Raw genomic sequence first — 26326 nt, forward strand, 5'->3', positions numbered from 1 at the left:
TTATGAATTATGACACTTTACACTGGTTCAGTGCTTGCAAAACCAACAGGCAATGGCAACTCCCAAGTCATCCCACAGTGGTCACCCGCCACTCACCTGGGTATCCACCCACCGTACGCCGGTCTTGCCGTGCTCCACCCTACCATAGAAATGAACTGGCAGCATGTACTCTGGCCGAGCCTTTTCCCAGGGGTTTCCATGTCTTAACCAATCATCTGCTTCCTCAACCTAAAACAAACAAAATAAATAAGAAGAGTTAGGGGTACATCACTAAATGTACAAGAGTTAACCAACTGAGTCCACCAGAAACCAAAACCTCAAATACCAGCAACTATGAATTTCTAAGGTTGGCACGGTAACCCCCGCAACATTTTTGCATTATACCCATCTTAGTGTTGCAAAGAGAATGTTGGACTTGGTAAATGTACTATAAATGGCACGGACAGGCCACTACCATTAGAATAGCACATTGCAGTATAGAACAGAAGCTCCCAGCATTTCTAAGGGCAACACAGGGGCATCGCTGCAGCAGCTGTCTTCACATACCCATGTTCGTATATTCCAGCTGGCATGGCTGCCGTCCGTTTCCTCTGGGTGGTCCAGTGCCCATTTGACTTCCCCTTGGCATTTGCTAGGGGTTAGGTGGCCTTTTTAACACGGCTTCTGCGCTTTTGAAGTGTGGCAACTGCCTGCTTTTGTTCTACTCATTGAGTAAAAGTTCCCTGAAGAAGCAGAGGTGCTTTGCAAAACGTGTTGGAACCCAATGTGTTGAACACATTATCGGGAACAATGGACATCCATGTTAAACTGCTGACCAAGTTCCATGTCTGTTGACTATTTGGAATGCTTTTAATATTTGTATGGTCATTTTGACCTGAATATTGTTTATCCACTTTTTTTTTTTTATTACAAAAGTCTACAATGCGTTTACCTCATTGACAACCTCACATACATTAAAGTACCGTTAATCACCCCCCCCCCCCCCCCAGTTTGCCTTCAGTTCATTTGAGATGTGGATGAGATTTGTGGTCTTTAGAACTGGTACTATTGAATTGATGGCTAGGGCCAATAAATGGTTCAGACCCAAAAGGTCCATTGTGTAGACAAGAGTGGTACTATCAGTCCATAGCAACCAAACAGTTCTGTACAAGTCCCCCAGGTCAAGATTCAAATGTCAGTTTGCTTTATAAACTTTTCTTTGTATCATGCCATAGCAATCAGCAATCATTTAAATAACCACCATGATGAATATATTATAGCCGCAGGAAACTGAATCAAGTAACTTCTGAATGTTTTTTTGCAAAATCGTCAGATACTGTGTAACTATTAGCTTATTGCATTATATCCATTCATTACATAATATTGTAAGATAACAGCTGTTAGAAGACAGGATGCAGGAAATGTGCACAGGGACAAGATAGAGTGCCAGGAAACCATCACTTGAGTAATTTTTGCGTTTAGTATACACAGCTCAGGCTTTCACCATGTCTATTGGTCAAACATTTCCTGTAATCTATATATGCAAGCAAAAAATAAAAAAAATTAGATCCCCAATAAACTACCATACTAAATAGATAAACACATATTTGCAAGTGTTAATTCACAGATTGGCGGCTGCATGGTTTTCAATGGAGACATTCCCACAGGCTTGTAAACATGCACTGTGTTCAGATGTCCAACACAAAATCCAAACATCTGCATCTAAAGGCATGCATATACAGCAGTGACAAAGTGTTGAGAATGACACAAATTGATTTTAACAAAGTCTACTGCCTCAGTTTTTATGGCAATTTGCATATACTCCAGAATTTTATGAAGAGTGATCAGATGAATTGAAATCTATTTCAAAGTGCCTCTTTGCCACAAAAATGAAATTTATCCCATAAAAAACATTTCCACTGCATTTGCGAGGGCATCCAAGAAAGTCTAGCAATCGCCAGGACCGTCTCCTACAGTTTATTCAGCTGCCGGATCGGGGCACCACCAGTGCTGAGGAATGGCAGCAGGCAGGTGTGAGAACATCACCATGCACAGCGAGGAGAAGACTTGGAGGATGGCCTGGTGTCAAAGAGGGCAGCAAAGAAGCCACTTCTCTTGGAAAAAAAGATCAGGACCAGATGTACAGGTAAAGGATTGGACTGCTGGGGACTGGGGTAGAGTCATTTTCATTGAAGCCCCTTTCCGATTGTTTGGGGCACCTGGGGAGAAAAAAAAAAAAAAAAAAAAAAAACACACACACACACACACACACACACACACAACCTTGTCCAGAGAAGAAACAGTGAAAGCTGCCATTAGCCCTGTGTCATGCCAACAGTAAAGCATTCCAAGACCATTAATGTATGGCAGGGCTCAAAATTTCAAGTCCTGAGATACTAGCCAGGCCCAAAGTGTTACTTGCCACCAGTTGCCCCGCCCAACCCCAACTATGCCCCATCCCTAAACCACGCCCTCAAATTATCTCATTAAATTACACAATATTTTTGAAACTTAATTCTGCATAAAACCTTTAACAACTTGAGCAGTGCCTGTCAGCAGAGCCTCACCTGTGCCAAGGAAAAATGGAGCTGGCCGATAAATTCTTCATGGCTGTGTTCTTACTCAAAATTGTGAGCGAGCCCACTCCCTAGGCTGAACAGCAACACCATACAGCAGCCCTCAAATCTTCCACTTGCATTTTGCGAGTGGAAAATAATGGCTGGCAAGTGTGGGCTGCCTTGGAGGTGGGGGGGCAAGCACCGCTGGCAGGAGCCCTTTTTCCAGCCAGGTGAAGAGAGGAGAGAAAGTCAAGCTCGCTGTAACTGCTTTCGTTTGAATTGCTGGGTTTCTGGTGCCGCTCACCGTCATATACAGCCCAACCTCCTCACTGCATTGCACCCGGTTCTGTCTATCAAATGCACCGGGCAAAGAGGCGGGACTGGGATGCAAGCAGCACCGGGAACCCAGCAATTCAAATGAAAGTTGTAACAGCGGGCAATCCCTGCTCTGATGATCAGCGAGCTTGACTCTTCCTCTGGCTGGGAAAAGGGCTCCTGCTGGCGGTGCTTGCCACCACCAAGGCAGCCCATGCTTGCCACCAGCCATAATTTTCCAAAATGAGAGTGAAAAACTTGGGCCGATGTATGGTGTTACTGTTCAGCCGAGGGAGTGGGCCCACTCACAATTTTGCCCAAGAACACAGCCATGAATATAGAATGGTACAAAAACATCCCCAGAAAGAATTTTCTCCCAACCATCCAACAGTTTGGTGAGGAACAATGTCTTTTCCAGCATGGAGCAAAATTTTGGGTCCGAGGCCAAGAAACTCGCCAGACCTTAATCCCACTGAAAACGTGTCAATCCTCAAGAGGCGCAAAAAAAAAAAAAAAAAAAAAAAAAAAAAAAAAAAAACACAATTCTGACAAACTCCAAGCATGGATTATACAAGAATGGGCTGCCGTCAGTGAGGATGTGGCCCAGAAGTTGATTGACAGCATGCCAGGGTGAATTGCAGAGGTCTTGAAAAAGAAGGGTCAACACTGCAAATCTTGACTTTGCATAAACTTTATACAATAGTCAATAAAAGCCTTCGACGCTTCTGAAATGCTTGTACAGTAAAACCTTGGTTTGAGAGCGTTTTGCAAGACAAGAAAAATGTTTTAATAAATTTTGCCTTGATACAAGAGTAGCGTCATGTCACAACCGAGTAGAAAGAAGGAGACTCCAAGTGTAGCAATATGGTTACATTTGATGAAGGTACAACATTTAGCAACTTATTGCTACACTAAAGTGCCTCCTTTTTATATCCTAAAAAAAAACGAATTGATTAATCGACAACTAATCGATTATGAAATTAATCGATTACAATTTTTATAATTGATTAATCGGCCAGTAACATAATGGGGTTAAAACTAAAATTGACACATTATAGTACAAAAAAAAAAAAAAAAAGCAAGTCGCTACTGTAAATATTACTTTCACAGTAAAAAATGAACCCCTTACAGTAGCGATTATTTGTTCTTTTTGTACATTTGTTTTTTTTAACCCCATTATGTTACTAAACATCTCAGGCCGGGGTCACACCTCTTATTTGGTGCTTTTTGCAGAAACGCACTACAGTTCATTTACATGTTTTCCTATGGGACACGTTCACATCCAGGATTTCTTTCCAGCTGCTTGGTTCAATATACTTCAATGGAGAAGCTGCAGAAAAGCATGTAATGTGTTTTTGTGGCAATTTGTGTTTTGTAATCTGCCCAACAACAAATTGGCCCAATTTTTTTTATAAATATTGTAATTATTTTTTTTTTAACTAATCGATTATGAAAATAATCATAATTGCAGTAGGGCTGCAACTAACACCATAGTAACATCTGACAAAAAGGATGTAAAAACCACTAAAGCAGCAGACTTTGTGAGAATGTGTGTCATTCTCAAATCTTTTGGCCACGGCTGTACATTTATACAAGGAAGGGGAGGAAGGACGTTTTTACGTATAATAAAAATCTAGTTACACAGGAACTTGTTGTTATTTGCCCAATGATCGGTTCAATTTTAACATCCATGGGAACGTAGACTAAAAATAGTTGGTGGTAGACTCGGGGGGGGGTTCTGGTGCCCACCAAAGACTGGAAAATCTCACAAGCATGCTTACCTGCCATCCATCTTTTATCTTCTGGTTGAATATTCCATACTCATATCGGATGCCGTACCCGTAGGCTGCCAGTCCTAGAGTAGCCATGGAGTCCAGGAAACAAGCTAGGTTATAAGGGAGAAATGTCAGATTAGACAAAAGTAATATGGTTTGTAACCTTCTCTGAAAAACTATTCGTTTATTAAGCAAACTGTGCATAATATAAAAAGACTGTGGTGGATGCAATAACCCAAAACTAGGCAGGGCCACCGATAAGGAGGTAGCACTGATCCTCCAGTACCGGGGCCTGGGCTGCAGGGGAATTGGATACGGGATGAGTGATCTGGATTAGTGCAAGGGGGGGGGGGGGGGGGGGCACATTTACAGAAATTGGTGTCTCTCCTTGCAGCAGTTGAATGCTGGCTTTTCCTGCTGCAGGAAAAAACCCCACAGAGTATTGGTTCCTGTAACCCTTTTGACAAAGGGGCAGTCCTGCTGGAACATAAATTGGGTCTTCAAACTGATACCACAAGGCTGAAGGTTCACAATGTTCTAAAATGTTTTATGTATGACAAAGCATTAACAGGAACTTTCACCCAATACAAGAACTTGGTTTTGGAGGGGTGACAAGACTTTGCCATAAGTAGGCCTCATGGTCTGGTGTCCTCACCTGAGCACGTTTCCAAAAGACCCATAATTCCCTGGGGCGATACCTTTTACACGAGTTCAGGACCATCCCATCCCCCAAATTGACCAATCCTTAAATGACCACCACCTTGTACAGTACCTGGACATGCCCCCCAACAGTCAAGGCTCTTTCCCTAAGGGGGTTCAAGAGGCCTTCAGGGTATCAGCTGCTAGGGTCAACTTTGCATATTTTTAAAGTAATTTCTAATGTGTGGAACTTTATGGAAGTGCCTTGAATTCTGTATGCCTAAACAGATTCAGTCCTACAACTGCAAGCTCAGAACTTTCTGTGCACAGAGCCAAGTGGATGAGCGCCTCCAGATACAGAAAATACTTCAGTAATTAGTAAACTTCTCTAGGTTCCTATCCCAGCCTCAGCATATTTACACAAAGTCTGTTTTAAATAAATCTGAACCAACAACTTGAGTCTAGAAAGATTTTAACCATTACAACAATCATTTGATTACATTCCAGGCAATAAGCTTTGTTTAGTTAATCAGCCTTCAGCAGCAAACCCATGAACAGTCTTTACTCAGTAGGCCCCATCAGTGCCTGAAATGTGAACTGTCCGACAGCACCTGTGTTTCTTTTAAAAAATACAAAGAAACCTGCACCTTTATGTGAATCCAAGGAGTTCAGCCATACAACTGTGCAAGTGCGAAACGCATGCAATGTCTGTTCGCTATAGTGTGAACCCAAGCTGCAAAGGCAGTGAAGGAGGGGGCAATGGTTGTACATATACCACGGCCATGATGCTTTTCATTGTGGCACAGCAAAAACGTACTCACCCACCCGTTGTGATCGGTGGGCAGTACTACCTGACAAACATGACCTATTCAACTGAATAGGGGAGCCCCACTGGTGAAGGGTTTAAAATAGGCAGGAGGAAGCGATATAACATCTTACCACCTGCCAAATGCCCTTGAAAGAGCAATCCAACATTTATCACTCTTCAAAGGGGAAAAACTGTGAACAAGGCCTTAGCCCTTGTTCACATTGAACGCAGCTTTGAAATTTCATCTGAAATCGCAGATCAGTGCGACTGCAACTTGCAAGACATCTGTGTGACCTAATGTAGAAATGTCTGCAACTTGCACCCAAAATCAGCAAAAGTAGTGCAGGAACTACTTTTTCAGATCAATGCGGTACCCCACACACACAAAGTTGTGTCACACTGGTTTAAAAACTGCCATTGCCAACAATAGGGCTGCTCCAGTGTGAATGGGGCTTTTAGAGCAAGACACACACTAAATAAAAAATCCACCACACAGGAATTTGCTTTTTATACGATTTGATAAAATAGAGTCAAGATTCACTCCTTTAGTAGATCAGCCTCAGGGTGTCAATGAGCAGTGAATTGCCTTCCAAGAGTTCAAAACAGGAAGGGATACCAACCAGCGAGACGTCCCAGGCCACCGTTTCCAAGCCCTGCATCTTCTTCCATTTCCTCCAGTTCCTCAATGTCCAGTCCAAGCTACAGAACAAAAACACAAAAAATTAGGCAGAGAGCTCAATTATGCCAACAGAGTCAATAGATCATTTGTTTTAAAGCTGAACCCCAGGCCAAGCATTAAACACACAGATGGCATAAAATGGGCACCATATTACATTGTAGGTCTGCATCGAGTCTTGAGATTTACACATTTCTGCAACACAGAACAGTCTAGTTCAGCAGGGCAGAAGACATTTTTCTATTCTGAAGTTACTTACTGGTCTTTTGTCTCTCCCCCCCCCCCCCCCCCCCAAGTCCCCTACACAGTAATGCCCAAGTTCTTCTCAGGAACCTGAACCGGACCTAAGAATGTCAAGGATCCCCGGCACTCATGTGGCCTCAATGACCCATAGGGGTCTGTAGGAGCTGAGGAGGGCCAGAGTTCCACCTTTTTAACTCCAAGCTATCCACGTAGGAGCATAGTTAGTAGCCATTTACTAGGGTTAAGTTAATAAAGCTACACTGAAAGTGGTTGTAAACCCTTACATAAACTTAATGAAGGGACTATCCTTAGGTGATACAGATAAAACAATTTCTCCTACGCAAGTTGTACCAGTCTGCAGTCTTCTCTAGATTCAAAGTCCAGAATGTACAAGCTTGTCAGAGTTCAGAAACCAGGGGGTGGAGAGCTAGAGTTACAATCTGTAGAGCTCAAGTGAGAAGAACTCTGAGAGCTGATTGGAGGAGAGGGGAGGGGAGGGACACCCCCCACAGCTCACAGGAACAGACCCGAGGCCGAGTTGGAGGTCCCTACCTGGTCACCTTTTATCTCTAGGTGTCAGGAAAACTGAGATTCATGCTAATGGCAGGAGGAACAAAGCAACACAGTGTGCATTTGTCCAAATTAAAAGCGCTATGCTTTGTTCACATTTCAGGTCTGAGGTTTACAACCACTTTAAAAAAAAAAAAAAAATGACGTTCACAGCTCTCGAGTTATAACGATTTAGAGTACTAGTAGTCATTTTTCCTAGATTGAAACTCATGGTTTTAAATTCCCTTAGTCTTGCAATTTGGATTTCTTTTTATTGAAAATAGGACGAAGTATATATATATATATATATATATATATATATATATATATATATATATATATATATATATATATATATATATATATATATATATATATATATATATATATATATATATATATATATATATATATAAACACACCAATAGGGGTCAGTATGTCATTAGAATATTTCCAGAAATCAAAGTGAAATAAAAAAAAAAAAAAAAACACACTTTTCCCCTCCAGTTAGTTTCGTCCTAGTCTCTCCGGAGACTTCAGGCCAGGCTTGTTTACCTCTGACTGTCTGCCCAGACATTGGGCAATGCCAGGCATTTCCTCAATTCAACACTGAGGATTAGGGGGGTTTATTGCGTGTACACACGCAAGGATGAAGAACAAGAAAACAAAAAACGAATTCAGCCAAAATGGCTTAGATTACATTGATGTACACATTCAGGCAAAGTTGCCGATTGGCTGGCACCTTTCGAAGAGACCGAATGACCACCATTGGCCTGGCATACACCATTGGAAATTTGGTTTAACATTTTCAAATTTGGCAATAATAATAATTATTAATATTAGAGGCAAATCCATGTTAGTTTCCAACCATAGTGTCAAGAAAATTCAAAAAGGAGCAGGATGGAAAATTTCTCAAAGAAAACTCTAAAAACAGAACATAGTTTTTGTTCAGAAAACATTCCACATATTGTAAAGCAATTGGTTTAATATGTCTGGACAAAATTTTAATCGGTTTGAACAAAATTAGTTGACTTAAATCATAGGAACATCGATTGGTGGGAAGAAAATTTGAGGATTTCCAAACGTTCCAACAAAATTTTACGGGTCTATAGTTAGCCTTCCCCATTATCAGAATGCAAGTATTTCAGCTGTTGGGTTACACCCTTGTGAATAAACTGATAACTGTTAGATATTGACTTAAGATTTTTGCTCCAGGCCACTGGCTCCGTTACAAATAAAAACCCACACCAACCAACCACAGTTGGCTGTATCATGCTGAAAACATGCTCGTCGGCTGCTGCAGGCTTCCTTTGGCTCTCGTCTCAACTGTGTCTAACCACTTAACCCCCGGACCATATTGCTGCCCAAAGACCAGAGCACTTTTTGCAATTCGGGACTGCGTCGCTTTAACCGACAACTTTAACGGACAATTGCGCGGTCGTACGACGTGGCTCCCAAACAAAATTGGTGTCCTTTTTTTACCCCCACAAATAGAGCTTTATTTTGGTGGTATTTGATCACCTCTATTTTTTGCGCTAAACAAAAATAGAGCGACAATTAAAAAAAAAATATTTTTTACTTTTTGCTGTAATAAATATCCCCCAAAAATATATAAAACATTTTTTGTCCTCAGTTTAGGACAATACGTATTCTACATATTTTTCGTCAAAAAAAAACAAAAAACGCAATAAGCATTTATTGATTGGTTTGCGCAAAAGTTAGCCATTTTTTATTTATGTCATTTTTATTAATATATTTTTTTACTAGTAATGGCGGCGATCAGCGATTTTTTTTCAGTACTGCGACATTATGGCGGACACTTTTGACACATTTTTGGGACCATTGGCATTTTTATAGCGATCAGTGCTATAAAAATGCATTGGATTACTATAAAAATGCCACTGGCAGTGAAGGGGTTAACACTAGTGGGCGGGGAAGGGGAAGTATGTTCCCTGGGTGTGTTCTTACTGTGGGGGGGGGGGGGGGAGGGGTGACCTCACTAGGGGAAACACCGATCTTCTGTTCATACATTGTATGAACAGAGGATCAGCGTTTTCCCCCCCTGACAGGACCAGGAGCTGTGTGTTTAGTGGCACGCGCCCCTAGTGGCCACTAAAAGAGCCGGCGTATAGCTACGGGCTCCCGTCCAGGAGAGCCGACCTGCCGCCGTAGAATGACGGCGGCTGGTCGGCAACAAGTTAAGGCAGAGCAACCAACCGTCTTCCTCTGGTTAAGCACTCCATGGTACCGCCTCATACATGCCCATAGAGAAGACAGTGGCCACTGACACCTACATGGAGCCCAAAAGGTGACCAACATGTATCACAAATGGGTCATCAGCCTGAATCAGCAGCCCCAAAGCCAATAGGACTTTACATAAGATACCAGCTGAGCACAGGCCTACTTTAAGTCTATGTGCAAACTACAGTTACAAACTTTGGATCCGACCAACATTCGTGTTCATCCAGTGAATCAAGACCAATTGGCTGGGAGCCCTCCGCTATACTTCATTACCCTTTGCAGTGCCTTAATTAACCTTTTACATATTGATCAACTGAATTCTTGCCAACAAAGTACCAACCACATCTTTAGTATGCCAGGCAAGACTCTATTCATGCAAAAAGCCATCTTACATAAAAGGCGAGGCCCGGCAAGTCACAACCAGAACATCACATTTCATGAACAAAGCCAGCAACTCCAACACCTGCCAACTTCTCATCTATATTTGGAAAGGCAATGATCTGAATTTTTATAGCTCAATATGCATTCAGGACAGGGCGAGTCACAGTTGTCAAGCTAGATCAGTTTTTCTCAACTCCAGTCCTCAAGTTGCCCCAACAGGTCATGTTTTCAGGATCTCCCTCAGATGAAACGGCTGTGGTAATTACTAAGGCTGGGTTCACACTTGTCCGACAACGGTCCTACATTGGGAGCTCATGTAGCATGACGTGTGAAAATCAATGTTTCCCTATGAGAGCCGTCTTAACTGGTCCTACACAAGTCGGTCCGACTTTGGAAATGCTCCCTGTACTACTTTGGTCCTACATTGATCCTACTTCAGCCCATTGAATATCATTGAAGTCGGACCAAAGTAGGATCCTTGTCCTAACCATCCGACTTTTGACATCCGACTTGTGATTACAGCAGCAGTAAAAGGAATTTATCTCACTCTGGGATTGTTTTGATTGGTCAAAGAACAAGTCAGACTATCACAAAGTCGGATCAAAGTAGTATCCTGTTCATGAAAGTAGGATCAATGTAGGATCAATGTAGGATCAATGTAGGATCAATGTAGCAGAGCAAAGTAGGATGAAAGTAGTGTAAACCCAGCCTGAGGCTGGGTTCACACTACTACACTACTTTCATCCTACTTTGCTCTGCTACATTGGTCCTACATTTATCCTACATTGGTCCTACATCCATCCTACTTTCATGAACAGGATACTACTTTGGTCCGACTTCAATGATATTCAATGGGCCTGAAGTAGGATCACTGTAGGATCAAAAGTAGTACAGGGAGCATTTTCAAAGTCGGACCGACTTGTGTAGGACGCTACAAGACGCTCTCATAGGGAAACATTGAACACAGAGCAAAGTAGGATGAAAGTAGTGTAGTAGTGTGAACCTGATCAAATCACCTGTGCAAAATAATGGAAATCCTTAAACCATGACCTGTTGGGGCGCCTTGAGGACTGGAGTTGAGAAACACTGAGCTATATAAAAGACATTGAGCATATGAATGGTACTCAGTGGTGGCAAGGACAAAAAAAAAAAAAAATGTAGTGCCAATGTGCCCATCAAACGCTGCCACTGTGCCTAGGCACCCAATCGCAGTGCCCGTCCTTTCAGCCAATCAGGTGACAGGTAACAGACCCGGTGCACCCGATTGGCTGAGAGGCGGGTCAGTGTTGGCAAAGCGAAAACCCTTCCCTTTGCTAACACAGCTGAGGAAATAGCGAACGCACAGCGTTCCGCCCGCTATTCACATTTTTGTATGCCTATTGCTCTAATCAGGTGCTTCCAAAAGCCACCCCTGCTGCTGTAATTCAGGTGCCCAGCGCTCAAAAAAGGGGCCAGGCACCTGAATGGGGGCGTTGGCTGCAACCATAGATAGATTCATGCAATGCACAAAGCCATCTAAGGCAATTAGAGCGGCGACAGTAAGGGGGGTGGCGGCGCTCCTACGCCCTTTATGGACGCACCGCCGCTGGTACTCACCCTACAATAACTTGGCATCGGTGGCAAGACCTCCCCAGCAAAATTTCAGCCAACAAACTGCTATTACAAAGAAAAATATATTGTCACCCACATTACATTATTCTCCCAGATGAAACTGGAAAGTCAATTGTTGGAGGTACAGACAGACATTGTGGGGAGGGGCACAAATTTCTGTGTAAAAAAATTAATGACATTGCAGGGAGATAAAAGTCTCACAGCAGTTCATTGGTCCCAACAGAGTGCATCCAATACCAATTACTAATTGGCATTTGCCCTAATGCAGAATGTAATATTGTGTGAATTCATCATCTTGCTAAAGTTATTACATAAAAGCAGAAAAGTGACATTTTAGTTGGTTGGAGCCTGGTTGGCCAAGCCAGCTCATAGCTTATGGACTCCAATAGTGAGATCTCCCTGGCAATGGGTTCTGGCACTTTACACACCGACTCCTTGGAGAAATCTGGTAAAGCTCACCATAGAAAAGACTTACCTGATAGATGGCTTCGTCGCAAGCGTTTTGCAGCCCCAGGTTGATCATGGTGTTCTGTAGGGTGCGGCCCATGTAGAACTCCAGGGATAGGTAGTATGTTCTCTGAAAAAGAAGATGAGCACATTTAGACAAAACTGTCAGATGAAAAATCCATTTGTTTATACCCCATTAAAGCACAACTCCAGCTTTAAAATAGTTTGTATGGACCAAGCTGTCCAAATGGACTAATGCCTTCACCAGATGCAGCCACTGAGGGTTTCGCCAACATCACCTGACCACCTCAGGCAATCAGAGGAAGCCTGACATTCATAGAATACAAAGCTTCCTGAGAATGGATGAGCAGCACTCAATTTTGCTCCCGGGAGTGGGACGGGAAGTCCACTCTGTTGCCAGAACACAGCGCTGTATACTTTGTAGCTGGGGCTATATACAAAATACTACATCACTCCAATGGGAACATCTACAAATGGTTTGACAGAAAACTGGAGTTCGGCTTTAAAGAAGTATTTAAAGGCAGCCTGTATTGCGATATGCAAGAGCCATTAGTGCCAGTTGACCTTTAAAAAAAAAGAAAAAAGCCTTTATATTATTCAGTTCTCACTGAAAGGCGCATGCAGTTAAAGTTGGTTTAATCCGCTTTTAATTTGACTTCTCTGGTTCCTTTCTCCCCCCTCATTAACATGCAAATTAAATTGTTAAGATATTTATTGCAGACGGCTGGTGGGAGGGGCCAGCAGGGTGATGTACACAGCTTCTAAAACATCAGTACTCCTCTACAGAGCCCTAAGGCTGCATTCACACCTTGGCATATTTACGCCCTACACCCGTGCCGCTGGAAGGGCGATTTTACATTGTTGTCTATGAGATGGTTCACATCTCACGCCAAATGCCGAAACGCCGTACGCCTGCCAACAAGTCCCAGACCCTTTTTTTCCCCAGGCGGCTTTCGGCATAGACAATGTGTTGTCAAAAAAAAAAAAAAAATAACTGAAATTAGCAAGGATGCAGTGTCTAGAAAATTCTGTTGGAGATCTTAAATGCATCAACTGCATCATCTAGGCCAGAGGTCTCCAAACATTCTAAACAAAGGACCGGTTTATTGTCCTTCAGACTCTTGGAGGGCCGGACTCTGGCCAACGGGAGTAGAAATTTTCCTGGCATCATTGTTAGTGTACATCTGGTATTAGGGGGAGGAATAGTGCCCGATTGCTGGTATCATAGGGAGGAATAGTGCTCTATTAGTTGTGTCAATGGGAGAAATGGTGCTCCATTGTTGGCGTCAGATGGCAGAATAGTGTCTCGTATCAATGGGAGGGATAGTGCCCCAAGGGCCGGATAAAGGCAAGCAAAGGGCCGCATTTGGGCCACAGTTTGGAGACCACTGATCTAGGCCAGGGGTCTCCAAACTTTCTAAACAAAGGGCAAGTTTACTGTCCTTCAGACTATAAGGGGGCCGGACTGTGGCCATTGGGAGTAGAAAGGTCCCAATGTCAGTGGGAGGAATTGTGCCCCATCATTGGCATCAGTGGGATGAATTGTGCCCCATCATTGGCATCAGTGGGAGGCAGGGTTTGGGAATTATGCCTCATTGTTGGCATCAGTGGATAAAATAGTGGCCCAAGGGCCAGATAGAAGCTAGCAAAGGGTCAAATCTGGCCCCCCAGGCCACAGTTTAGAGACTACTCATTTGGCCATCCTTCAACCAGGGAAGTTCCTTAACGCGGGAGTTCACCCATAAAAAATTTTTTACCAGTAGATTGATGCTCATTTTGTCTAGGGGAATCGGCTAGTTTTAAAATCCGAGCAGTACTTACCGTTGTAGAGCGATCTTCTCCGCCGCTTCTGGGTATGGGCGTTCCTTCTTGATTGACAGTCTTCCGACGGTCGCATCCATCGCGTCACGAGTAGCCGAAAGTCGGTGCGGCTCTATACGGCGCCTGCGCACCGACGTTAGGCTACTTTCGAAAAATCGTAACGCGATGTATGCGACCGTCAGAAGCCTGTCGGAAGACTGTCAATCAAAATAGGAACGCCCAGTCCCGCAGCCCATACCCAGAAGCGTCTGAGATGATCGCTCTCTACAACGGCAAGTACAGCTTCGATTTTAAAACCAGCTGATTCCCCTAGACAAAATGAGCATCAATCTAAGGGTAAAAAATGTTATTTCCGGGTGAACCTCCACTTTAAGCATTAAACAATTTAATATTTAGGTATGCAACCACTGACAGCAAATAGTAACAATCTTTAGCCGTCTGGTATAGGAGGAGTTCTTCCCACCCACCTCCAATGCAAGAATTCTTACCATTGACCCCCAATGTAGGGGGCATGCTTCCCACCATATACTAAAGGAAGGGTCAGCCTTTCCACTGACCTTCAATGTGTATTGGGGTCCTTCTGCTGACTTCTAGTGCAAGTTAGAACTACTCAGTTACCAAACTAAAGGGGTCCTTCTCTACGGACTTCCAAAAAAGGGAGAAACATTTAGCCAACAACCTATGTAAGAATTATTATACAGGATTTATAAAGTGCCAACAGTTGGCGCAGTGCTTTACAATACAAAAGGAAGACAATTCAGCAACAATACAATTTGTCACAAGATTGAGGGCCTTGCACCTGTGAGCTTACAATCTAATAGTGTAATGCTGCGCACACACGATCAGATTTTCCGTTGGAAAAACCATGGATTTTTTCCCCCGATGGAATTCCGCTCAAGCTTGGCTTGCACACACACGGTCACACAAGTTCTCTGACCTTTCATCCGTCAAGAACGTGGTGACGTACAACACTACGACGAGCTGAGAAAATGAAGTTCAATGCTTCCGAGCATGCGTGGAATTTTACGCGTGGGAATTGCTACAGATTGGATTTTCCGATAGGAATTTTTTTTGGCGGGAAATTTGAGAACCAGCTCTCAATCTTTTGTTGGTGGAAATGCGACAGCAAAAGTCAGATGGAGCATACACATGGTCGGCATTTCCATTCAAAAGCCCACATGGGACTTTTGCTGTCGGAATTTCCGATCGTAACTGTCAGTCACCGGCTCTCTGCCCCCCACGCTCACTGGGCTCTGGAGGGGGCAGGATCAACTGGCTCAGGCTCTCCGCAGCTCGCCGGGTGCCAGGCCAGGCTGCTGGGTGGATCCTGACCACAATCTTTCCCCAGCCTGAACCGACTGACATCAGCCCGCTGTCTGCTGAAAAAACAGGTCACAGGAGGTGTGCAGAACAAACTGTGCTCCTGCAATCCAGGAGAAGCACAAACACGTTTTGGCTATACTTCTCTTTTCATTTATCAATTCTGAAAAGAATGGGCATATTGAGTGGGTGTCTTGCGCACACAGTATGCCACATTTCTTTAAATTTTAGAATACGACTCACTAAAAGTCATTCAAGGGTCCCCATTTTAAAGGTTGATGAAGGCTTATCAGGGCTCAGAAGGCTGAACTTTGTTTGCAGCATTGCAAAAAAGGTTCAGCTTTCCCCGTTAAACTCTTCTGTGTGGTTTTATAAAAAAACATTCATCCCTTTTCCCTCCCAGTGAACCAGCCAGAACCTGCAGACTCAGCAATGTTTCTCTCTGAAGGCCAAAGCTGCGATTTCAAAATCCTCACCTACTGTGTCACCAAGGTGGCCTTTTCGTATTGTGCAGCGGAACGCGGGCAAGTCGGTGCAGGTTTCTTTGGGACATGGGTTTAACCCTTCACAGACCAGGATTAAATAACCAGCCCAGTGTTTAAAGTGTACCTGAACTCAATGTTATCTATGTGACCATGTACACCGTCTCGTTTATTGCCGTTTTTAGGCAGTTGCGTTTAACAGCGTTTTTGAAAGCAAAAAAAAAAATGGGTTCAGACGCAGAAGATTTCCACGTTTCAGACGCCAAATGCGACTAAACGCGATAACCCATGTTTGGCAGAGTTTGTTTGGCAGAGTTATTTTATAGGAGTTTATTTTTGGCCATTAAAAAGAAACAAAAAAAAAAAAAAAAAAAAGCTACAAACGTCTCGTGTACATGGAGGCTAAAGCCCGATGCAGGCCGACACCACTGTGGATTCCTGCCATTCCACCCGCCTGGCTCTACATTTATCTGTCCTTTGCCTCCGTCGATTGTGGTAGGCATTTGGGGAGTGTGCTTTTAAGCGACAACTTTGTCTTAGATTTTCTTACATGGTGTTTGATATTTGTGCGATTTGTGACATTTTCATTGACTAAAAAGTTTATTACTGAAGGCGAGACTGCAGGTGCCTCATTGCCTTCCTCCTTCTAGAACTCCTTTGGGGCTCTCCCCATTTTGTGCCCAGTGTCATCTTAAGAGCATTATAGGCCCCCGGGCAATACAGTGCACTGGGGCCCTGTCTACACAATCACGCACGAGAATTTACTGACAAAAATCATAAAATTTACTGGCAGAACCACATCTTTTACTGCCAGTGCAAAAAAAGTACCTAAAATTACAGTTTTCAGTGCCGAACAATGCAAATGTCAGTATTTAAACTGTAAACATATAGCTAGTGCTATTAGCAATGTGTTTAAGTTAAACAAAAGTAAAAAATAAAAATGTCTTCATTGACATGAAGGTCAGGTTACTATAACCCAGCCAGCACAGAGTTTCCTCTTACATCAGAGTCTGCAGGATTCCCCCTTACAGTGAAAGGGAACTCTTATGTAAAGGGGAACACTGCAGATCATGATCTAAGGGGGGAACTCCGATGTGGAGGGGGCTATGGTGACCAGAGACAACCTTATATCAGAGTCCACTGCTTTCTCTTTCCCACTTACATCAGGGTCCGCAGACTGAGTTCCCCCTTGCATTGTAAGGGGGAATCCTGCAGACTCTGATGTAAAGGGGAACTCTGATGTGGGGGGCACTCTGGTGACCAGAGACCACCTTCCGTAGAGTAAATACACTAAGGTAAGGGGGGTCACTAATATAGGAGGGGGAACCTTTATATCAGTGCCCCCTTAAATTTTTGCATTCACTCCCCCTCCTTACATCAGCAACCCCCCGCACTCGTGGAGGATCGGATCTTCTCTGTGATTTCCGCAAACTGGGCATGGGCAGTTCTAACCCGTCACTCTCCAAAATTTTTTACTGGAGTTGCTGGGCAGCCGGTGGGGCCCCCTAGGCAAGCGGGGCCCCCGGGGCAACTGCCCAGCGTGCCCAATGGAAAAGATGGCCCTGTTTGTGCCATAAGTTATGGACCTTCATTTGCTGAAGTCTATCTGTATAATGGATTGCTCCAGGTTACAGGACTCCCCCCGGTGAGCCTTGGAAGCATCTGCAGTTGACCAGACTTAAATTTAAAGAGACCCTGTCACCAACTCAAAAAAATACACATAAGCAAATATACAGATAAGGTTTTTACCTTCTATAAACCATTTTTTTTTAAGTGGTTGTAAAGCCTCCCATATACCCAGTGAAGTGACTGGCCTCAGTTGATACACAGATGAAACAAATCCTCCTACATAAGTTGTACCCATTTAGCTACAGCTTGCCTGTGCCGTAAATCTAGTCAAAGTGCAGAATTTACACAGGATCTCAGCTCTGAAAAGCAGGGGGCAGGGTGCTGAAGCTACATCAGTGGGGGAAGGAAAGGGGGACCCCCCCCCTTTCACACAGGAACAGAGCCTTGCAATCTGGAGCTCCCTCCCCATCACCTTTTTTCTCTTGGCGTCAGGAAAACTCATCAGAAGTAACTCCTGCCAATAGCAGAGGAATGAGGCAGTGGACAGAAATTACACACTATAGAGCAGCGGTTCTCAACCCGGGGGTCGTTTGGCAATTTGCTGGGGGTCGCGAATGCTAGTCCAAACTGTAAAAGCTGGCCGAGACGGACCCGAAATTACTGTTTACGTCCGTCTCGGCCAGCAAGATGTCACTTCCACTTTGGTGGGTGTAAAAAGATGTCCGCTTGCAGACTTCTAACTGTAGCCTTGCTGCGGACGAGGGTACCAAGATGGCGGCGGCATCACTTCCGGTTAATATAATAGACGGGTTGCTGATGCTGACGGAACACCTGAGGTAACCTGAGGTACTTTGGCAAGCCAGGCACTAAATACCAGTAATTAAGGCATTTGTGTACTGTTTGTCACAGCAGTGTAATTAATACATCGATTTTGATTAAATAAAAGTCTGACATGACTGTGAAAAATATAATTGTGGTACAATACATATCATTTATATATAAATGTCCCAGTTGGTTCCTCAAATGTGGTTATTCCGTGTCAGTGCTAGATACATGTTTGGGTGCTATACACTTTGAATATCTAGCACTGACACGGAATAACCACTTTTGAGGAACCAACTGGGACGTTTATATATAAATGATAGGTCTTGTTCTATAATAGTTTTTTTCTTGCATAGCCACGTCATGTTGGGCAAAAAAACAAACAAAAAAAAAAACACTATAATCTGGTTGTTCACAATCTCCTTTAGCATTGCCATCAGAAATGTAGTGCATGAGCCAATGCAAATTACTACTTCAATTTATAACAATCGGATTGACCTTTGACCCACTTGGTTGATACAATGGGATTGTATAATGACACTGACAGTGTGGACAGCCAAGTCCTTGTTCATTCCCTCATACAATCCTTCATCCTCCATTACAAAGAGCAGATCCATTTTCAAGCCGGTATTTTCATTGGGAGCCCCTATATGTAGTTGTCGCCCCAAAATTATGAATATTGCCGGCTTGCTTCATTGTGGAAGAAAAACCTGATTCAGTCAGGCGAAAAGAGATCTAATGAGGTCTGATGGTCATTTTCAATTACTCCAAGAGTTTCTATTAAGCACAGCAGAATGCCATTGTCTTATGACCCCGTCATGACTCAGTGAAGCATGGAACGAGAATTGCTGCCCATGTCCCCAAAAGACTTCCTTCTAGTGTTGTCACAGAGACATGAATGGACAATTTCATGCTCCCAACTTTGTAGGAACAGTTTGGGGATGGCTCCTTCCTGTTCCAATATGACTGCGCACCAGTGTATAAAGCAAGGTCCATAAAGACATGGATGAGCAAGTTTGGGGGGGGGGGGGGACCTTGACAGGCCTGCACAGAGTCCTGACCTCAACCTGATAGAACACCTTTGGGATGAATTAGAGTGGAGACTGAGCCAGGCCTTTTCGGCCATCAGTGCCTGACCTCACAAATGCACTTCTGGAAGAATGGTCAAACATTCCCATAGACACACTTCTAAACCTTGTGGACAGCCTTCCCAGAAGAGTTGAAGCCGTTATAGCTGCAAAGGGTGGGCCAACTCAATATTGAACCTTACAGACTAAGACTGGGATGCCATTAAAGGGGTTGTAAAGGTAAAAAAAAAAAAAAAAAAAAAAAAAAATTCCCTTAAATCGCTTCCTTTACCTTAGTGCAGTCCTCCACTTACCTCATCCTTCCATTTTGCTTTCAAATGTCCTTATTTCTTCTGAGAAATCCTCACTTCATGTTCTTCTGTCTGTAACTCCACAAAGTAATGCAAGGCTTTCTCCCTGGTGTGGAGAAAGCCTCTTGAGGGGACGAGCAGGAGTGTCAGGACGCCCAACACACAGCTCCTTTATCGGCAAAGTAGAGAGCGTCCTGACCCTCCTGCTCGCCCCCTCCAGAGGCTTTCTCCACACCAGGGAGAAAGCCTCGCATTACGGTGTGTAGTTACAGACAGAAGAACAGGAAGTGAGGATTTCTCAGAAGAAATAAGGATGTTTAAAAGCAAAATGGAAGGATGAGGTAAGTGAAGGAGGACTGCACTAAGGTAAAGGAAGCTATTTGGGGGGGGGGGGGGGGGATTCTCTTTACAGCCCCTTTAAAGTTCATGTGCATGTAAAGGCAGGTGTCCCAATACTTTTGACAATATAGTGTATGAATATGGGCCTTAGCAACCCTGCTGCCCTAGGCCACTGCCTATTTTGGCTATACTTGAACACCTTCACCGTGCGTTCCAAAAAACCGCACCCAAAATAAACAGCGGTTAGAATACGCTTGCCAAGGGCAGCTCAGAGTAATGCGCCAACTAAAGATAATAATCTTTTCTTCCTCTGTGTAGACATAGGACAATGCACACAGCCCCGGAGGCAGCACTGGGTGGATGGGGTGACTTTGTAAACGCTGTCACACGCAGAGGAAAGGGTTAATGTTGCACAACCGCTGACGTTCCAATGTCCAGGCAGAACACAGGAGTTATTGTAACACAGAACCAGAATTCTATTACTGGAATCTTTAGAGCGTTCTGAAAGGAAAATTACAGAGAAGAGACAGTTTAGGATCCAGGTTAGGACGGAGGAGGAGGAATGGACGGGGATGGATGGGGGAGGGGCTGTGGTGTTGATGTGGACTGGCTCACGTACTAGACAGGGAAGTGGCACCTCAGGCTAACATTTGTTACCATGCATTGTCTGCTCAGTGAAACGTGATCTCTGGTTGGTCTACAGAATGACAGTTCTGGGTGAGCCATAGAGGCACATTCTGAAGATGCCAGTTGCCTGGCTAGCAGCTGATCTGGGCCATGAATGTCCTTGCTCAGACATACCAAATGAAGGCGTGCGTTCCATCACAGGTCTGCAGGCACGGTGTATAAGAAAGTGTTACTTATTTCATTAAAAACTTGAATGTGATTTACTACTACTACTTTCACATCTGGCTGAGAAACTATTGTTGCTGTGAGGGATCTATCATCGTTGGGGGGGGGGGGATATTGTTGCGGGGGGCTAATGTAGCTGAGGGGTATATTGTTGCATCTACTATTGTTGGGGGGGGGGTGAGTGGCTATTGCTGGGGAGGATCTATTTTTGCTGGGGCTAGATATTTGAGGGGTCTACTATTGTGTGTGGGAGGGGGGGGGGGGGTGTATTGTTGCTGGGGCTATATATTTGAGGGGTCTACGTGTGTGTATTGTTGCTGGGGCTATATATTTGTGGGGTCTACTGTTGCTAGGTGGATCCATTGTCTAGTAATTTTTTGCAGTGGGTCAATTGTTTCTGGGCTGACTCTAATGTTGCTGAGGGGGGGGGGGGGGGATATATTGTTGCCGGGACTACTGTTGCCGAGGGGTCTACTATTGGGGGGGGGGGGGTATTGTTGCTGGGGCTTTATTTTTGTGGGGTCTACAGTTACTAGGTGGATCTATTGTCACTGGGGAATCATTGTGGGGGGGGGGCTATTGCTGGTGGGGTCATTTTGCTGGGAGGAATTTACTACTGGAGGGAGGGGTCTATTGTTGCTGGCTGCTGGGAGATCTATGGTTGCTGTAGTGGGTATTGTTGTAGGGTCTATTGTTGCTAGTTAGATCCATTATTGTGGGGGGGGGGGGGGGATATTGTTGTGGGGTCTATTTGTTGCAGGGAATACATTTTCATGATTTTCTTGTTCTCAAATTCTATACAAATTATTTAGCGCCACAAAATGATACTTGGTTTTGTATTCTCTAAAAGGGGCAATACTGGGAGGAACCAAGGGATGGTGCCAAGAGTTGGGTTAGGGGCGGAGACAAGGGGTGGCTCGGATGTTTGAAGTACCCGCCCCTATTCTCGGAGAAAAAAAAAAAAAACGTGTGGACCGCTGCTCTCCAGTCTAAGCTTAGCTTTTGCCATCAGAGCATGGGCATCCACTCCATAGGGCAGGGGGGGCAATTGACCCACCCCCGGAAGATCGAGAAGGTGTTTTAGAGTCTCGCGGCCGCGGGCTGTCGGAGTGGTTCCGGGACGGATGTCACACAGACACAGTGAGCAGAGTGAAGCCGCCTCCCCCTCCAGTGTTTATGTGTACACAGGGGGAGGGAACCTGCTGTGACCCAGCCGTGCCGATGGCTGATCTGAGGGGCCGATTAAAGAAAGGGTGGTTAACATTACATTGGCAGTGTGCATACAGGTTCTCACACCCGCTCAGAAATGTCGGTACTCCCAACAATGGGCCTCCCCTGTAATTTATTAATTATTCAGTCAGGCTGCAGAACAAGGGAAGATTATTTTTTTCTTCAAAAGATTAAAGAGTGCAGCACACCGGAGATCCTGACCTCTGCTCACAGAAAACTCAGCTCTGATCTCCAGCGGTCTGACACACCCCCTGTACAGTGCTCCAATCAACAAAACGTATCCTCCCTATGCAACTTTTCTGATTGGAGCACTATGCAGGGGGCGTGTCAGACAGCTGGAGATCAGGACAGTGCACCCGATGTTGGCGGCACACTGGAGATCCAGAGCTCTGCTGTCATATCGGGTGCACTGTCCTGATCTCCAGGTGTCTGACACGCCCCCTGCATAGTGCTCCAATCAACAAAACGTATCCTTCCTAAGCAACTTTTCCGATTGGAGCATTATGCAGGGGGCGTGTCAGACAGCTGATATGACAGCAGAGGTCTGGATCTCCAGTGTGCTGCCAACAGGACATGTTAGTAAAGTACTCAACCACTTGCTGACCGCCGCATGTATATGTACGTCCACAGAATGGCACGGACAGGCAGATGGGCGTATATGTACGTCCCCGCCTTTCCGCGGGTCGGGGGTCTGATCGGGACCCCCCCCCCCCACTACATGCGGCGGTCGGATTCCCGCGGGGAGCGATCCGGGACAACAGCGCGACTATTCGTTAATAGCCACCCCCTCACGATCACTCCCTGCAGCTGAAGAACAGGGAGAGCCGTGTGTAAACACGGCTTCCCCATGCTTCACTGTGGCGGCTGCATCGATCGAGTGATCCCTTTTATAGGGAGACTCGATAGACGACGTCAGACCTACAGCCACACCCCCCTACAGTTGTAAACACACACTAGGTGAACCCCAACTCCTACAGCACTCCCTGTGGTTAACTCCCAAACTGCAACAATAAACAATGCAATTTAAATGCATTTTTTGCTGTGAAAATGACAATGGTCCCAAAAATGTGTCAAAATTGTCCGAAGTGTCCGCCATAATGTCGCAGTCACGAAAAAAAGAAAAAGCTGATCGCCGCCATTCATAGTAAAAAATAAAAATAATAAAACTATCCCCTATTTTGTAAACGCTATAAATTTTGCGCAAACCAATCGATAAACGCTTATTGTGATTTTTTTACCAAAAATAGGTAGAAGAATACGTATCGGCCTAAACTGAGGGGAAAAAAATGTTTATATATATGTTTTTGGGGGATATTTATTACAGCAAAAAGTAAAAAATATTGCATTTTTTTCAAAATTGTCGCTCTATTTGTTTATAGCGCAAAACAAAAAAAAAAACGCAGAGGTGATCAAATACCACCAAAAGAAAGCTCTATTTGTGGGGGAAAAAAAAAAATGCCCATTTTGTTTGGGAGCCACGTCGCACGACCACGCAATTGTCTGTTAAAGTGACGCAGTGCTGAATTGTAAAAACGATTTTGGGCATTTAGCATATTGGTCCGGGGCTTAAGTGATTAAAGTTATGAAATGTTGCACACATTGGCTCTGCAGCCTGACTGCAAATATAAATATATATATTCCCCCCCCCCCTTTATACAATCCAACCTGTGCGTGCCTTTGGTGAACCCCAAAATTTCACCTCCCCCATTGCTTCTCCCCCAAACTCATCCCCTAACAGTCATCACTGCCCTTAACCTGCCCTTCCCTTATAGGTCAAGGTTACACTTGCAGTAAAAACAAGTAGGTGAGCCACGTTCATGTAGTGTTGGGGGGGGGGGGGGGGGTGTAGCTTTTAAGCCCTCAGGAGTAGGAATCATTTTTTTTATTATAGTCCCCTACATACAAACCTAGAACAGCTTCACCTCTTCTGGGAAGGCTGTCCACAAGGTTTAGGAGTGTGTCTATGGGAAGGTTTGTACATTCTTCCAGAAGTGCATTTGTGACGTCAGGCACTGATGTTGGACGAGAATGCCTGGCTCACAGTCTCCACTCTAATTCATCCTAAAGGTGTTTTATCGGGTTGAGTTCAGGACTCTGTGCAGGCCAGTCAAGTTCCTCCACCCCAAACTCGCTCATCCTTATGGACCTGGTTTGTGCACAGTCATGTTGGAGGAACTTGACCAACCCCTGAAAAACAACCCCACGCCATAATCCCCCTCCACCAAATGATTTGGACCAGTGCACAAAGCAAGGTCCATAAAGACATGGAAGAGCGAGTTTGGGGTGGAGGAACTTGACTGGCCTGCACAGAGTCCCGACCTCAACAAAACACCTTTGGGATGAATTAGAGCAGAGACTGAGCCAAGCCTTCTTGTCCACATCAGTGCCTGACCTCACAAATGCTCTTCTGGAAGAACGGCGTGTTCGCATAGAACACGTGCAGAGCCCGCCAGGAAGTCGGCACCTGCGCTGCGCTAATCACAGCCAGGGAGACCTTGTCCGATGCTCGGCTGCAGAGATGGGGAAATGTCTCCCTGGCTGTAATTAGCGCAGCGCGGGTGCCGACTTCCTGGCGGGCTCTGCACGTGGTCTATGCGAACACACCGGAGCTCATCCTTACCTGTCACATACATCATATCGCCTTTTGGCAGCCCCTCCCTGTAGGCGATCGCCTGGGACACGTGACAGGTCCCAGACGATCGCCTGTCCAATCAGATAGCGCAGAGCCGCTCGCGCATGAGCAGCGAGTGCCCAGCCGTGAAGCCGAAAGCAGTCTCGGCCAGGTGCCCACAGTAACAATGAGGATGCCGGCAGAGGGGGGGGGGGGGGGGGAGAGGAGCGGGTGAGTGCATGTTTATTAAAAGCCAGCAGCTACACTTTTTGTAGCCGTTGACTTTTAATAAACATTAAAAATGCCAGGAACTCCCCTTTAAGGAAAAGTAGTACAAGAAAAATTGTATAATGTCTGGCCAGCCTAACACTGGGATGCCATTAAAGTTCATGTAAAGGCAGGTGTCCCAATACTTTTGAATACAATTTTTTTTTTTTTTTTTTTTTATTTCTTTCAAATACACCTCCCCTTCCATGCAAGGTAACATTTTAACCTGCCCCCCCCCCCCCCCCTGTAGTTCTCACCACCTTCTTTTGAACACTTCCTGTCCCTTTAAATATCAGTGTGACAGATCCACCAGGAAGCCAATGGGATCAGATCACAATCACAACTGTCAGTGTTAGAATCCCCCCCCCCCCAATGACATGATTACCGGACAGCTGTGCACAATGACATGCCCAGTACCAGGCGATGTTCACCCCATTCAATGCCCAGGCATGCAAGTGTGCACAGGAGGAGGGGTGCCCCCCCAGCAGGGTACCTTGGGGTCCTTCTCATAGTAGTACTGCTGTGTCCGGATCCATCTGCCCACCAGGTGGTCCCGCACGGTGTGTGCCAGGGCGAAGTAGTAGTCCCGGGTGGTGGACACATTGCGGTCCTTCACCAGGGTGAAGTGGAGGTGCCGGTTGAAGCCTTTCTTCAGCTCGGAGACATTCTCCACCCCGACGATCCCCCGGATACTGATCTGCTTCCGCTTGTCCTGATCGCTCAAAGGTTTGGCCATGACTGCTCCGCAACCGGGACACCGGAGGGCGGCTGGAACTTTATAACGAGACGCCAACTTCCCCCCCGAGATCACTCCGCCCCTACTGCGCCTCTATTGGATGGGGGGCGGGGGCTGGGGCGCGGATTGGCCAATACGGGCTCATCTACCTTGGCACTGTACAGTTGGTGACATAAAGTTACATTGTAACATCATAAGATTGGAACATAAAATAACATTGGAACATTATAACATAAAGTAACATTATAAAATAAAGTAACATTATAAAATAAAGTAACATTTTAACATAAAGTAACATTTTAACATAAAGTAACATTGTAAAATAAAGTAACATTGTAAAATAAAGTAACAAAATAAAGTAACATTATAACATAAATTAACATTATAACATAAAGTAACATTATAAAATAAAGTAACATTGTAAAATAAATAGTGCTGTCAAGCGATTAAAATTTCTAATCGCGATTAATCGCATTAATGTCATAGTTAACTCACAATTAATCGCGCGATTAAGGAGGTTCACCCTTTAAAACATTTTTTTTTTTTGTTTTCTTATTTATTTATTTATTTTTTATAATATTAAATTGTGTTTTTTTTATTTTTTTACATTTTGATCACTTTTATTGCTGTCACAAGGAATGTAAACATCCCTTGTG

The 26326-nt window shown here is 44.6% G+C and overlaps 1 protein-coding gene across 1 annotated transcript in view; it reads right to left on the reverse strand.

Annotated features, from left to right (window-relative positions):
* PYGL (glycogen phosphorylase L) overlaps positions 1-25724 on the reverse strand; it is a 47361-nt gene extending 21637 nt beyond the window's left edge. Inside the window, exons 1-5 of the mRNA XM_040333144.1 lie at positions 25428-25724; positions 12251-12352; positions 6695-6773; positions 4634-4737; positions 97-228 (exon numbers count right to left, since the gene is read on the reverse strand). Of these exons, the coding sequence (XP_040189078.1) occupies positions 97-228; positions 4634-4737; positions 6695-6773; positions 12251-12352; positions 25428-25670 (660 nt within the window). The 5' untranslated portion in view covers positions 25671-25724. The remainder of the gene's footprint in view (positions 1-96; positions 229-4633; positions 4738-6694; positions 6774-12250; positions 12353-25427) is intronic.
* Positions 25725-26326: the final 602 nt, after the last annotated feature.

Source organism: Rana temporaria, chromosome 13, assembly GCF_905171775.1.
Source record: "Rana temporaria chromosome 13, aRanTem1.1, whole genome shotgun sequence".
NCBI lineage: Eukaryota > Metazoa > Chordata > Amphibia > Anura > Ranidae > Rana > Rana temporaria.